This window comes from Lissotriton vulgaris, chromosome 9, assembly GCF_964263255.1.
Source record: "Lissotriton vulgaris chromosome 9, aLisVul1.2, whole genome shotgun sequence".
Taxonomy (NCBI): Eukaryota; Metazoa; Chordata; class Amphibia; order Caudata; family Salamandridae; genus Lissotriton; species Lissotriton vulgaris.
Genome location: NC_141697.1, coordinates 705,839,509 through 705,855,158, shown reverse-complemented (window position 1 = coordinate 705,855,158; position 15,650 = coordinate 705,839,509). Strand labels below are relative to the sequence as shown.

Genomic DNA, 15,650 nt, shown 5'->3' with positions numbered 1-15,650 from the left:
AATTTTTTTAAACGTATTTGAAATGTGTGCCAGTGGAGATGGATCCGCAGAATAGAAAATGTAAAAAAATGCTACAGGATAAACAGACTATGTGAAAGTAAATATAACAATATTCATACATTCGCTTTAATTGTGTGATTTTGAGTCAATAAGTCATACAGCTGTGGGGCTAGGTGCCAAGTGTACAGTAACACTTGCAATAATTTCGTTAGTTTTCATGAGGCAGGCAACCTCATTCCTGACCAGCACACTAAACTGATTACAGTACATAAACAAGAGGCTAACCAACATTATGCAGAAACCAAAGTGTGAGCAACACATTCAATATCTGTATTTATAGCTGCTACAGGTCCACCCTAAACAGTCTTTCCTCTTGCATATTTGAAGGAAACTGAAGCAGACAAAAACTACAATTTTCCTTGGCTAGAGTGGGAATTGATGGAGCTCTTCAACCTAACTACAAATCCACAACTTCTACTCTAGAATTTTTTCTTATGGATACAATGGCTTTTCACAGATTACTGAACTATAAAAATATTGACAGGTGAATCAAAAAAGATTTCAAGTCTTCTGTTTAGGCATCAATGTGATACCATCAGAGAGGGCACTGAGGCATCATTACTAGGCACCTTAGTCTCTCCCTGCCCCTCTGAGGTCAGTTCTACTGAAAGCGAAAGTGCTGGAACAACAAGAACTAGAATACTGAACACAACCATAACCTTTGGGTGTTGGTTCCTGGCCCTCACAATATAGACAATGGGTGTAGAGGGAAGGATGTTTTAGTAGTTCTTTAAAAAGTTGTGTCTCATAGCCACAGTAAAGAAATTACTTTGAGGGGGCGTGGTTTGGACGCCGAGGAAAATGGCGCCTTAGTACTTTTCTCCTCCCGTAACGCTGCCTAATAATCAAAATCGGAACCTCTCTAACTTGCCTCATCCTGGTGTAAGTAACGGCACCGTGAATCTGAATGTGAGGGGAGTGCAGCGAGCCGAGTCTCGCAGGTGAAGGAGCTCGGAGAGTGATAAAAACTGGAGTAATCTCGGACCGCCCATGCTGCTGCAACGCTGACGGGAGAGCGTGTGTACAGTGTTTCCAGGTACACCCTTCGAGAGCGATGCACTCACCAATGCGCTGCAGATCTGGAGACACCGCGTCCGCTCTGACTTTCTCCAGGGATCCGTGAGTACATTCGCTTCTCTACCGGCATGTAACGGCTGCTATAGCTGACACGCGGAGCCTTTACCAGGACGGAGCCTTTACCAAGATGGCCTCCGCCGATCTCATAACGGCTTGATGCGATTCAATTCCCCCACCACGCTGACATGAGATTACGGCCAATACCTGCACCAACAACAAGCCCCTCATCATGTGTAAAGAGTAACTGGTCATTTAAGGGGTGCATTTCTGGCAAATAGTAGCGCGAGCTCCAACGCACGACGCTCGGCGCTCATACTGATGTAACCACGTGTTCTGGCAGACCCAGGCACCTATTCATGGCGGCACAACCTATACCAAGCCCTACCAAGCTACAAATGACCGCAAATAACTGCTAGCTGGTCTCTGATACCGATGTTGATGTGCTCCCTGAGCCCTGCTTTTCTGGGTGAGTCAACAACCTTACATGCACGATTAAGAAGGTGACTTACCAATCCTTCACCACAGACAAGCATCATACAGCCTCCTAATCACTCATTGTCATACACCTGGGTCCAAGGGATGGCGGTGAAGATTTAACTCGCCTGCCAAATTCAAGACGGGGAAGAGCACCGGGGAGCCCACTCAGATCAAGTGTCCTGCTGTAAGATCTACGCTATACGTCCATAAATACAGTCTCCCACGAGGTGCCATCTAAGCACTGGGACTGGGACTGGGACTGGGACAATGGATTCCAAGGAGCAAAACTCCCTGAAAAGGGTCAAATCTGACCACTCTAACCCAGGTTCTCCTAACAAGACCAAGAAAGTCACACCTGATGCAATAGACATGATCCTAAGCAGGCTGGATGAGGTGAAAGACCTGGCCAGATGGACCAAGGAGGAGGTTGTGGCAATTCGACAAGACAGACGGAATCAAGGATTAGCCGACTCGAAGACATCGAAGTCAAGACGTCTGCGGCTCTAAAACAATTGCACATATCCTCGGATTCCACTACAAGAAAGCTGGCTGAATTGGAGGACAGGAATGGAAGGGGGAACCTGCACATTTTCTGCGTTCCGGAGGGATCCGAAGATTCAGAAGGCTCATGTATCCAATTCCTGGAATCATGGTTCGCACAGGCTACAAATCTGACCTTCGTTCATCCCCTAGAATTCGACAGGGCCCACAGAGTGCCGGGAAGGATCACCAAAACGCAAAAAGGCCCCAGGCCTATACTGTGTAAACCGCTACGCTACCAACACGTGGAACCAATCCTTGCCTTTGTCCGGAAACACAACCATATTTTATGGAGGGATGCGAAGATCTACATCTCACAGGACTACAGTAAGGAAACAGTGGAAGTGAGGAAAGCGTTCCTGGCACTTCGACCGCAATTGAAATCAAGGGGCTAACAGTTCGGCTTTGTGGGTCCAGCAAAATACAGAGTGGTTGTGCGGGCGTCGCCACACATATTTTCAGACCCCATGAAACTCAGGCGTATGTTGGACGATCTGGATGAACGTGACATGGACACCAACAATATGGAAAATGGGACAGCTTCGGCCTCTGGCTACAGATGAGTATCCTTTGCTTATATTGTCTATGTAAAATCTCTTTGTGCCTTCACAAAATAACGTGACTATCGGACCAGTCTCTCTGCATAAAATATCCGCAGATCTGTTGCTCTTGGCTGTTGGTAGGGAAGTACTTGGAGTTTACTGCTCATTCTTTTCCGCTCATTACTTCCGCAATACTTATATTCTAGGTATAAGTTTTGTACTAGCTCTCCGCCATTCCTGGGCACAACTCATAGTACTCATCTTGCTCGCTACTGTACTACATTAGTCGCTTTATGATGTGTTAGACTCAATAGAAGCTCTTTGCCTTAAACCTAGTATTTCTTTCCAAGGTTGTTTTCTTAGATTTTAGGATGCACAGTCTCAGAATTATTGACAACTACAGATAGCTTAGGAGTGGAGCCTGTTGCTCCTTCCCAGTACAAAAGCTGTTTTCTAATTGTTCTGCATAAATGTTCCAATGTTGGAATGGGGTACCTCGAATCTAAACCTGTGACATTTTTCTCATGGGTCTAACTTAGTTATCACTACGTTAAATGTATAAAAATTGTTCCGATGTTTCTACTATATTAGCATGTACAGGAGGGAATACCACGATTTTCCTCAAGTCACTAAGCTTTCTGTTTGCGGTTGGGGAGGGTGGGGTGGGGGGTGTGGGAGGACTGGGGGGGGGGGGGGGATATGTGTTGTATGTGTTAGTTTTCATTTTCTTGCTTTTGCCTTTTCTTTTTCTTTGTACCGACAAGATTTGGCGTTTGCATGCCATCCTTACAAGCTTGCACAGCTACTCGATACTTCTATGGTTCAGGTGCTACACTAAACAGGTCATTCAGTCTACTACAATCCATGCTCTCACTGAATTACATGGAACTAATTTCCTTGAGAATCATACCGATACATTCTGTCTGTAATTCTTTAGAATGACGCGCTCTACTATTAATACGCCACTTGGGGTGGCCACGGCAGACAAACTAAAAATTCTGTCCCTAAATGTGAAAGGTTTAAATCAACCCGTTAAAAAGGCAAAAGATACTGGATTACTTGCGCAGGCAAAAAGGGGATATCGTGTTGCTACAAGAAACCAAATTAGATAGTAAACAATTCTATACGCTAAGAAACAAATATTATTCTGAAGTAGTAGGCTCTGATGCGGTGGGGAAAAAAAATGGAGTATTGATATTGATAGCCAAAAGATCCAAAGTTGAGTTACTCTCAGCGTCAGCAGACGAGAAGGGTAGATGGGTTACGACCAAACTAAGTAGGGATAACACAGAGTTTAACGTCACCAACATCTATGCTCCCAACACTAGTGACTTAACTTTCTGGGAGGGTTTAGCAAAACAGGTTGAGACTATTCCAGATTCTGCTATACACATACTGGGGGGTGATTTTAACTTGCCAATGGACCCATTCCTAGATAGAGACTCACAATTCAAACAAGTCTCACAAAGCTCTCCTTAACCTGTGCCAACGTTTCCATCTGGTTGACACATGGAGATTACAAAATCCCACAGATAGGGACTATACGTTTTACTCGTCACCACATGATTCCTATTCGCGTATTGATAACATTCTAATCACACAGAATGGGGTTCCGAAAATAGAGGACTCTTCTATTGAACCAAGAGTTATGTCCGACCATTCGTGTATCTCCCTCTCCATAACCAACGCTAAGCCTTCTTCACGACAAACATCGTGGCGCTTAAATGACGAAATACTAAAATAAAGATAATCATCGACTCGCTATCCAATCTGCCATTCGCTCGTATCTGGAGTTGAATGAAAGAGGGGATACCTCTGGCTTAGTACGCTGGGAGGAATTAAAAAGCACGATCAGGGGGGGTATGTATCAAAATCCGTTCAGCAATGAACTAAGATCACAATTCTAAACTGGAAGCACTGGAGCGAGAGATATCGGACGTAGAAAACAAGCACCTAATAGATAGGGACAGAGTAACTCTCAACACAATGACTGCTAAGAAATATGAATACAATAAACTTGTTAGCGAAAGAGCAGGCGTATGGCTAGACAGGAGACGTAGACTCAAAATTTGCAAATCCAACAAAGCGGGTAAGAGCTTGGCCGCTTATCTAAAGTTTAAAGTCCAAAAGAATTCAATTAATGTCATTAAGGATGCATCAGGGGTGGCTCTGAACCAGACGAAATAGCAGAAGTTTTTAAAGACTTCTACGAAAGCCTGTATGCCAAAAATTCATCTGTAGAAGAGGGAAAGATTTAGGACTACCTGAACGAATGTGACCTACCGAAACTCTCCCTGGATGATCAACAGGGGCTCAACGATCCGATTACGGCAATTGAAATAGAGAAAACAATTAGGACTCTAAAGTGTGGTAAATCTCCCGGCCCTGAAGCGTTCACCGCTAAATTTTACAAACGTTTTGCCTCCTTTCTGGTGGACCCCCTCCTCCATTTGTTCAGAGAAATTAGCGACACAGGTGCAGTAAGAGGAACTCTGGCTGAGGCTACTATCGCTGTACTCCCGAAAGACGGTAAGGACCCCTCCTTCCCAAAAAATTATAGACCTATTTCCCTAATTAATCTGGACTGCAAGATCCTAGCCATGATTCTCTAGGCACATTTACAACGTGTTCTTCCTAACCTAATCCACCCTTCTCAAGCAGGATTTCTTAAAAATAGATTATCCAGTGATAACACCAGAGTTCTAGTGCACTTCCTGGAAAAGGCTAAGCTCTTAGATACACCGACGGCGGCAATAACTTTGGATGCCGAGAAGGCTTTTGATAAAGTAGACTGGGCTTTTCTCAAGGCCGTGTTATATAAATTCAACCTAGGAACAACATTTACGAAACTTGTCATGTCGCTTGGCGCCTGTCCCACTGCAAAGGTTAGGGCGGGTGGCTCTTTCTCCTCTTCCTTGTCCTTGAAGCAGGGTACGAGACAGGGATGCCCCCTCTCCCCCCATCCTTGTTTTTGTTAGCGATTGAACCGTTCCTATATCATATAAGGCATAATGATGCAATTGCCGGTATCCCATTTCAGGATTGTACTATAAAACTGACCGCGTACGCCGATGATGTGCTAATTATGTCAGAGAGCGGATGAGGCTATTCCGGCGCTCATGCATACCATTGATGAATTCTCCAAGGTATCAGGCTAAAAGCTAAATAAGGACAAAACGGAGGTCAAACTCATGAACAATATTGGAAATAGTGAAATCCTTGGAGACTCCGGCCTCACCTGGCAACCGCACTGCTTCAAGTACTTAGGCCTTGATTTTGGGAAAGATTTAATTTCAACACTAAAAATCAATGAGGAACTAACCCTGAAAAAGATCTCAACACTATTAGATGGTTGGTCACCCAAGTTTCTCTCCTGGTGGGGCAGAGCAGAGACTCTCAAAATGATGTCCACCCCTCTGGTGTACTACCTTGCTAGCATGCTTCCTATGACCTTTACGGATGACTTTGTTAAGAAAGTGGACAGGCTGTTTGGTGAGTTTTTGTGGCGGGGGAAGAAAGCCAGGATATCTATGAAAAAGCTGCAGATGGCAAAAGAAAAAGGCGGCCTGGGTCTTCCCTCGTTCAAGAACTACCAGACAGCTTTCCTTTGCAAGCAGGGAGCCTTATGGCTGGTGGATTCTCCACCCTATGTCCCAGTGTGGCTAAACATTGAAAAGTCTATCATAGCACATGCACCTTTACCGACCCTTCTTAGTATGAACTTGACACATTTACCTCATTCCAAATATATCCTACTGAATACCAGACAAGCTTTACTAAGGCTTGATCAAACCCCCAAAACTAACCTCACTATTAAGAAAACCACTTTTATGTCACTTTGGAGAAACCCTATGTTCAAAATAGATGGCGAAACCCTTTTCTGGAAATCATGGTCTGAAAGGGGCATTAATATGGTTAAGGATCTTAACGAGGGAACGCAACTCATTCCTTTCTCGAAATTACAGACGTCATATGACCTGTCCCCCATGAACATCTACCAGTTCCTGAAACTGAAGTCAATCATCTCAAAACGTAATCTCTCCACCGACACACCTTGGCTTGTGACACATCTTCCACACTTTACTCGCGTTGGCCACTTTGTATCTAGAGTCTACAAACTACTCTTACCTTTACCTGGGAAATCCCACAAAAAGGCGGAAGGTAAATGGGAATCGGAACCCAACACGACGGGGATAGTGTTAGATTGGGATATAATTCATAAAACTGCCTTAACTAACAAAGTGTCCCCAATTCTCTGTCAGACAAAATATATGTTGCTGAACAGGACGTGCTCGACTCCACAGAGACTTTTTGAATGTCATCTGAGAGATACACCTATTTGTTGGAACTGCCAAACAGGGGTAGGGGACTTCGCACACATGCTTTTTCTCTGCCCTATATTACAGACATTCTGGGATAGGATTTTTGATTATATTCACCAAACCTTTCACATCAATCCCACAAGGGAATTTATTTAGGTTATTTTAGGAGCGCTAGACCCACAGCTTCATGACATTCATGACCGCCAACTTCTTGATCTGATGCTAACACTGGCTTGCAAGGTTATCTTCTGTAAGTGGAAAAGCTCGTCGGAGGTTACTTTTGAAATATGGCGGGAGTGGCTCTCCTTCTTGAGAGGGGCTGACAACCCAGCGTTGCAGTCGGCCACTTGGCGTCCCTCAAAAAAAGAAACTATGGAAATCTCTTGATGCCAAATGTTTTCAATATGACCCCCGTGAAGCAACGGGTGAGACTGTGTTTACTCTTGTATGGTTCCCTGCAGGTATATCTTCGCATCTGATCACACTGAACGATCCTATTGTTGCTAGCTTGAATGCCATGTATTTGGTCCTCTTATCTCATGTTTCTTTTCCTTACATGTAAGTGTCATTTAATAACATGTATCAATCCATCTATGTAATTGAAGCTTTTTCTGCAATGTTTTTCCTTTGTTTTATCCTAAATTCTCAATAAAAATGATTTGAAATAAAAGAAAAAAAAGAAATTACTTTGATCATAAAGGACAAATGAATGTCAACACCGTTCTGAAAACCTTTTATGTATGGGAGTATCCAGCTCCTCTCGAGACTAAGAAGAATAAAGCAGTCTCTTAACCTTCAAGACTTAAGGCACTGGAACTGAAGATGTTATAGAAGCACAAAAGGCAGATACATCAGAGAAAACGTGTTCCAGGGCCACTGAAACCTTTCAAAAAGCAGCAATTGGAGCATTTTCCATAGTCTACGCGATACAATGACCTTAAAAAGCAATTCATCAATCCAAAAAAACAGGATACAGATGACCGCTATGTAGGCAAACAAGGTGGCATCCTGAACGGAAATGGGAGTGGTCATACACGTGGTAGGAAAAAAAAAAAGATCAATTTCTCCTTCAAAGGTTTAACATAAATATCTGAGTGATGATCTTTAAAGTATTTAGTATTCACAAAGGAAATGCACAGCCATGTCCTATTTGGTTATCTGGCCAAGGGACCTCAACATTAAAGTCCTCTCTCTTTCGGATGGGGCTTCAAGTAGGCAACAGAAAGGTAAGATGGCTTTCAAAATAGCAAGTCAAAAGTGAGAGCTAAAAATGGAAACAACGCTTTCAGGGCAGTACCTCAAGGTACATTTAATCTACTGAATAATGTATTCTTATGGGTTTTGAAGCAACATTCCATCCTGGTGTGGATACAATTCGGTGCAATTATAGTATCTCAATGCCACATTAAGATCTTCAGGGTTGTAGAAACATCTTAAAATAGGACACAGAGAAATAAATCACTACAACTGGTTCGCAGGGATAACGTGGAAAATGTCTGCTCCAATTCATATAGTCAATGTCTAGTCTAATGTGTTGCCGAAAGAAACAATCAAAGTTTCTCTACATATCGACATTAAACACATCTATCTTCTTTTTCGCCCACATATTAAAACCTAGCTCTTCTCTTACCGTTGGGCATCCAGCAGTGCCTGGGTACCATTTTAGGTAGCAGTAGCTCTTTATAAAAACCTTCATTCATTCAGGGAGTATAGGGTTCTAACTCTGTAGTGTGAAGCCACAAACAGGCACACATGGGGCTGCAGAACGGGATCAGGAAACTGCAGATCGGATATATCAAGATGCAAACGAGGATACGATTCTTACTGGTGAACATACAAGGCTGTACCTTACTATTTATTTCTGTTCAGGTCATCCTGCATATAGCACTAAGGGGAAACTTGTGTTCCTGGACATTAAAATTCACTTGTTTTAAGTTGAGGGAGATAGCATTCGCCCTGATCAGTAGGAGTGGGTAATCAAAGCTCAAAGAGACCGGTATGAGCCCTGTGCAGCTGCTCTAGAGAGGATCTCCTCCTGGAACTGGCAGATTCCCTCTATGAGACGGAATGGAGGACTATTCGTATCGCAAATAGTACTTCATGGGATGATCCTAGTTGGGTAACTAGTCCTCACCAGTAAATCACCTTCCATGAAGAACAGAGAAAAAGCCTCCGCTTAGCGATGTCATCTCCTTCAATGTTCCCCTATACAGGCACGGAGTCACCATTGGGTGAAATAAGATGCAGAAACAACGGTCTATCCACAGGGAGAGAAAACTCATACATGTCAACATTAAATATTTAGGAGGAGGCATCCTGATTTGTCAAGCCAAAAATTAGTATTTTGGTTTTCTCTCACTTATAAGATCCTCTGCTCCAACGCAACTAATTAAATTTGATATAACTTTTTTTCCAACTCTTCTTCTTAGTTAATGCTCAATATTTTAATGTATGTTCACTTTTTGCTTTTTGCCATTGACTTTCTAGTATGTGAGTCACACCTTCATTCGCCTGTTCCTTGTCCTGCTTCTTTATCTCCCGCTCCCTGCTACCTAATCCGAAGTTGTTACAATGAGCAGCTCCTCCTTGCATTTTTGTACTCTGTGTGTTGGTTCAGAGTAGTGCAGTAAACTGTTATGGAATGAAAGACTGGGACAGTGGCAGTTGCCCACTTTAAGTTTATCTTTAGTCATTATGGGTTAATGTGCACAATGTGAATATCAAAGCCAAAGGTTCTTCATCCCTCAACTGGTAAAACTGGGCTGGTCTTCTACTTTGAGGTCTGTTTGTAAGTGTTGTAAATTGTAAATTGATACTTGTATAGCACACTACTCACCCGCAAGGGTCTCAAGGCGCTTGTACGAATACCGCTGTGGAACCCATCCTGGCTTTCCCTGTGAGGCGTCCACTCCTGGGCACCCCCCAAGGTGGAGGCCAGGCATCCTTAGCGTTGTGGGGGCCGTTGTGGAGATTAAGGAAGCTATTGCCCAGAGTTGCAGAGTGGGACTCAATGATTGGAATAGGCACTGAGGCGAGAATTATCAGGTCCGTGGAATTTTGAGCCCAAGACCCGCCGAGGCGGGGAATTGATCCCTGGTCCCGGGCTAGACCTCTGCACCAGGGTCTGCCGCTCTAACCATTGAGCCACACTTCTCTTCTTCAGTTTGATCTACATGTAGCCGGTTCAAAAATGTAACGGCATAGGCAAACTACAAAAAAAACAACAATGGACTGAAAAGCAGCCCAGAGTGATTGACTGACATTAACTAAAGTATTCCACCAATTACGTTTGTGCTGTCTTCGAGTCTTCCTAAGTACAAAAGTTATTTCATTGATTATGAGTGCAAAGTTCGAAGTGAGGTCGAATCAGGATGTGCCCGACTGATTAGGCTCTAGAAGGCAAACATTCGTCTGGAGGTTTTGTCTGGAGCTTCCCTTCTGGGGCAGGGCCAAGCCACTTTGTATGCCTGGCCCCTACATGTAGGGGCAATAATGAACAAAACACACAATAGAACAATGGAGTGCTCCCTGCTTCTACGGGCTGGTAAAGCCCAGCAGAGCAACATTCCAATATTTTACAAAGGCCTCTCGGAGATCGAGGGGATTAAATCCCCTCGAGCTCCCAGAGGCCTTTGTTTGATTTGTTAGAACATTCTGCCCTCTAGTGACAGAATGTTCTAATAGCCTTATAGCCCTTCGTAGCAGGGCTATACCGGCTATTAAAGTCCTGCTCCCTTGTTAAAAAGTCCTTTGCCTTCAGCTCGGGCCTCTAATAGCCGGTATAGCCCACTACAGTGAGCTATAAGGCTATAGTATGTTCTTCAGTAGGTGGTTACTTTGCTATATTAGGCACAATGGGAGCTGCACTGAAGACAATGGCATTCTAGAAGGCCAACAATGGTAGCTGCTCATGTTTAGTATTTCACGGTTATGTTTTTATAGTTTCTTCCTATTTAAATTTGAAATATTTCGCTCTCATTGGGTGCAATGTTCCAATAGCTGTGAGTATGCAGTAGTTCAATGTTCTCGTCTTTATAACCCTTGTCCTGGTTCTAGACCAGAACAGTAGGAAGTAATGCAGCTAAAACCATCTTGGTTACTTAAAAATGAATACGTTTTGAAATAATAGTTATTACAATTTGCAAAGCTCGGAGAAGCTGTGATTGTACTTAAAAGAATCAATGTAGGAAAAACGCAATGAAACTTATAGCCAGTTTGCTCATGAACAACGTGAAGCTACACACCTGAATAAAGGACGGTGCCACGTTTTGTAGGCTGCCCTGGAGTGTGGATTTCGCAGCGTGCTCCTACCGCAATCGTCTCGACCAAAGATTTCTCCACCGCCAGCTTCTGCTCGAGGTCAGACTTCGCCAAGCTATCATCTTTGAACTGTCCCATCTTATTCCGTTTGAGGAAAGAACGAACAGAATCTGAACAACAAAAGCGTGTAATCTTTAGACACGTGTAACAATAAAACAACTGAATTCAGAAGACAAGTACTTCAGGGCCAAAATACGAGCAAGTTACAAACCGTCGTACCTCAACTATTCTTAGTGGTACAGAAACATTTTGCAGGGAAGGGGCAATGGCCTTAGCACTTTTATAAAATTGGAGCTCAGCTGAAACCCCACGAGCTGCTTGGCCCCGGTCCACTTCCTGACCGGATGGAGGGAATATAAAATGATTAAGGGGCTGTGGGACTACGGGGCTCATTACAAGTGCCCCTTTACCGGTCTCGTTAAAACTGCACCTGGAAAGTGGATAGATTCCATGGGCTTGTTTTCAACAAAGTTCCAATTTAGTTGAAACTGGCACGTTTTCATCAAGTAAATTACACTTTTTGTTTCAAATGAAAACATGGTCCCCCATCTGTGCTGTGCCATTGCGTAGGCGGTAGAACGCAGTGATAGTCCCAGCAGCTCCATCCTTCGGAGGATGAGGTATCAAACCCCCACAGAGTGCTACACCACTCATTGGTGCCAACGTTGCTTGATATAATCCACGGACATCCCACTCCAGCCGAGACACGCCCTGGTAGGTAAAGTTCCTGGTATGGGAATTAGTGGCTTCAAAACAACCTACCAACTGCTGTGTGCGGCTCCCAGGGGTGCCTTCGGCTTACCGGCATACCTCATTAAGTCACACCTCTTGTAATTATTTTGTATGTACTCATATGTCTTCTGTTGTAGCTAAATCAACATGGCTGCTAAGTGTCTTTCATTGACCCCTCCATTTGCAGATTGAAAAGTAGATCCACCCTGCCACCATTTCACAACAAGGCGCATGCAGCAATATATGATGGATCCAGCTACTTCATGCCAATGAGTCTTTCAAAGATTTACATCAACAAGCTCACCTAGCAGCGCATGGGTACCACTGCATTAAAATGTACAAAGAAAAAAGTTCAACTCCATATTATTAGTGATCCCGCATATAGGCAGAGGTGGCTGGTGTTAGTGACTAGGGGCCAGATGTATCAAGATTCTGTTTTGCGAATCCTAAATAGCGATTTTTTGCGAATCGCTATTTAGAGTTCGCAAAACGGAATGTATGTACAAAATCGCTATTTTTTAGCGATTCCTTATAATTCTTTATTTGCTAATTCGCATTTTGCGAATTCGCAAACAAAGAATAACTTCCAATGCATTCCTATGGGCATGTATGTGTGTCACATGCCACCCTCACAAAAGCCAAATAGGGCATTTTTAAAAGAAATCGCAAATTACCACCAAGTACAAGTTGGGATTTCTTAACTCAAAATCGCAATTTCAAAATGTGTCATACATATCATTTAACCTCTTCGAAGCTATTGACGGAACCGTTCCGTCATGGCTCGCGGGTGAGCTGTGATCATGACGGAACGGTTCCGTCACGGCCCGGCCGCTGCGCGGCGCTGATTTTGCGCCTGCGCAGCGCGTTTAATTGAGCGGGCGGGGCCGTGACGGAACCGTTCCGTCATGAGCACAGCTCACCCGCGAGCCATGACGGAACGGTTCTGTCACCCGCGGAGCTCACCCACATGCCCCCGCGACCGTTAGCGCTGCGGCGGAATAGCCGCCGTAGCGAAAGGGTTATGGAATCGCAACATTTGCGATTCCTTAAATGCTATGGCAAAATAAGGAATCGCAAATAATTGAATAGAAGTGGAGATCCCATAAAAGAGAAACAAAAATAAAAAAAGCTTGGCAAGATTGTGAGGGTACAGACTATATCAGTAGTACTTTGCCACTGGATTCAAGCAAGCCGGGTTGAAGACGGCTGGAATACCGGAAACCGGTCCTTGGAAGCTTGTTTCCGGTCCAGGGAAGGCATGGCTTGGCTGTTTGGTCTGGCCTGTTCCACTGAGACACAGGGTCAGACTGATTTGCATATAGCCATGTCTGAACTGGGGTGGCAGAGTGGGCTAAAGAACGGTGATGGATTAAACCCAGATCTTTTGACTGGGTGTGAGTGTTTGATTGATTCAGATGCTCCGTCCATCACCACCCCCTTTTGTACCGGTACAGACTATATCAGTAGTCCCAGAGCTTGGAAAAATGCATACACATGTGGGTGACATTTTTGACAGGTCATACTAACAGGTGCATTTCAATAGTTAAGGGCATGTTGTGAAAATGTTTGTGGTCTGTAAGTGGGATACTTTATAGGTCTGTCCTTTCTACATGCATACATGATAAGGATACAATGGTTCAAGAATGGATTGGATAAGTGAAGATTATACGTAATGCAGTTGAAGAGTGTCAGGGGGTGATGGATGTAACCAAGGAAATCACCATAGCTACTGTTAAGATGTGTACATAAGTAGATTACAAAAGTTATATCTCTTCCAGTTTGTACTCAATAAACTTATTGAAATGCATCTGCAAGTGTGTGTGTGGTGTGTGTGCACAGAACTTGACTCTTTCTACAAGACTGTTTTACCTGATCTTTGTTCATAAGCATCATTTGAAATCTCATACTTTTCTACTTTTGAGACATCTTCATATTCTCCAATCCTTGAACCACTTTTATCAATAACCTACAAAAAAATAAAACATCAAGAAACATTGGAAAATAGCGTTTAATATTGTGATTCAAACAGGTCTATCAGGTGAACTTTCACAGCATTTAATAGTGGTTCATCACACTTCTGAACAGTAAAAAAGGGAAGAAAATTAGATCTTTAAAAACACAACAATTCCTGTAAACCAAAGTTTATGGGTACTTGATTTTAAGACTGCCTAAATCGGATACAGAGTAAAAAATTGTTTTTAATTGGGCAAAATGAGATTATTTGAACGACCTCAAAGAATGAATACACTGTGGGGACTGCAAGGATAAAGAACAGAATCAGAGCCATAGATAAGAGAAAACAGTACCACTGAATTTTAATGCAAATGGTTGGGAAATCTGAGACCCATCCACAATCCTACGCTTTTGGTCGGTCGGCTTCTGAAGTTGCAGGGTCCTTGTAAATAATGTGCACAGTGGTCTTACACTTTTTAGGTCTCGTAGAGAGACCTAATGCCGTCCATCCACAAAGCTGACTTTTTACGATCCGGATTTTCAACAGTTCACGAGAAGCGAATCACGTGACAAGCTCCTCGTGCACGAGCTTGCCCGAGCCTTCCCCCTGCCAGCAGCATTTGCCACATCAAAGGCTTCCGCTGCCCCGCCCCCGGCTGTCACTTATTCACGGCCGCAGGCCATGACTCGCATGTACTTCCCCGGCTCTGCTACCCGCCCCGCCTCCTCTCTATCCCTCGCTCTCCGCCAGATGCTAGTTTCGTTTTCGTTAGGGTTGGTGCGGTTCCCTCTCTCCCGGCAACCCGTCTCTCTTCCCCCACACTTCTTTACCTCTGATCCCTATTCCCGTACCTCAGATCATAAAAGTGTAAAATAGAACCAAACCCCATAGCGTTGAGGTCTACTGCCGACCCCCTGCTGTACATGTTTTTTAGTTCAAAGATGATCAACACCCTCACCTCCTCCGTGTTTTTCCTCAAATACATAAGATTAAGAAATCTCGCACCTTCTCTAACTGAAGTTTCTAAATCTTGGCACAGATACTTTTGTATCTTCTATGCAAACACCGCAGCGCCACGTCTGCGTTCAAAGTCCATTAGTTATCTAAACGCATGATAATTTTCCCAGAAAAAGCACTCCTTTTCTTGCTAATTTCTGATCATGAATAGTATACACATGATAAAGCTGTACAATTGTTGTAACGCAGCACTGAGTCTTTCTGTCTCAGCACTGCAGCGAAAGCCGCCTCGCGCTTTAAAGCCTGTGCATCGGCAATTATCTTTCGTCTTCCTTCTCTCCCATTTAAAATGGCTTTCCAGTCACCACGGGAGGCGGCAACACGAAGCGCAAGTCTTTTGTTGCTTCCAACGAGATATGCAAGTAGCCAGCCTGCACACCTCACCCCGGATTCCTCGGTTTGTACACGCTTGATATCTTTTATTCCTGCAGCATTTGTTAGGCTTCGGTGGGACAATTTACACTCATTTCGCGTACACAAATATGTTTTTCTTGAATCTGAGCATATTTATACAGAAGCCCTTGTGTTGTATGGAAATGAAGAGATTGAACGTGTATTACCACCTCCGAACCTTATTGTTTTTTCTTTCTTTACTATTTGCCTCGTAAA

The 15,650-nt window shown here is 43.7% G+C and overlaps 1 protein-coding gene across 1 annotated transcript in view; it reads right to left on the bottom strand.

Moving 5' to 3' along the window:
- Positions 1-15,650, bottom strand: part of TBCB (tubulin folding cofactor B) — a 234,590-nt gene that overhangs the window by 59,598 nt on the left and 159,342 nt on the right. Inside the window, exons 3-4 of the mRNA XM_086938442.1 lie at positions 13,940-14,036; positions 11,263-11,448 (exon numbers count right to left, since the gene is read on the bottom strand). Coding sequence (XP_086794568.1) covers positions 11,263-11,448; positions 13,940-14,036 — 283 coding nt within the window. The remainder of the gene's footprint in view (positions 1-11,262; positions 11,449-13,939; positions 14,037-15,650) is intronic.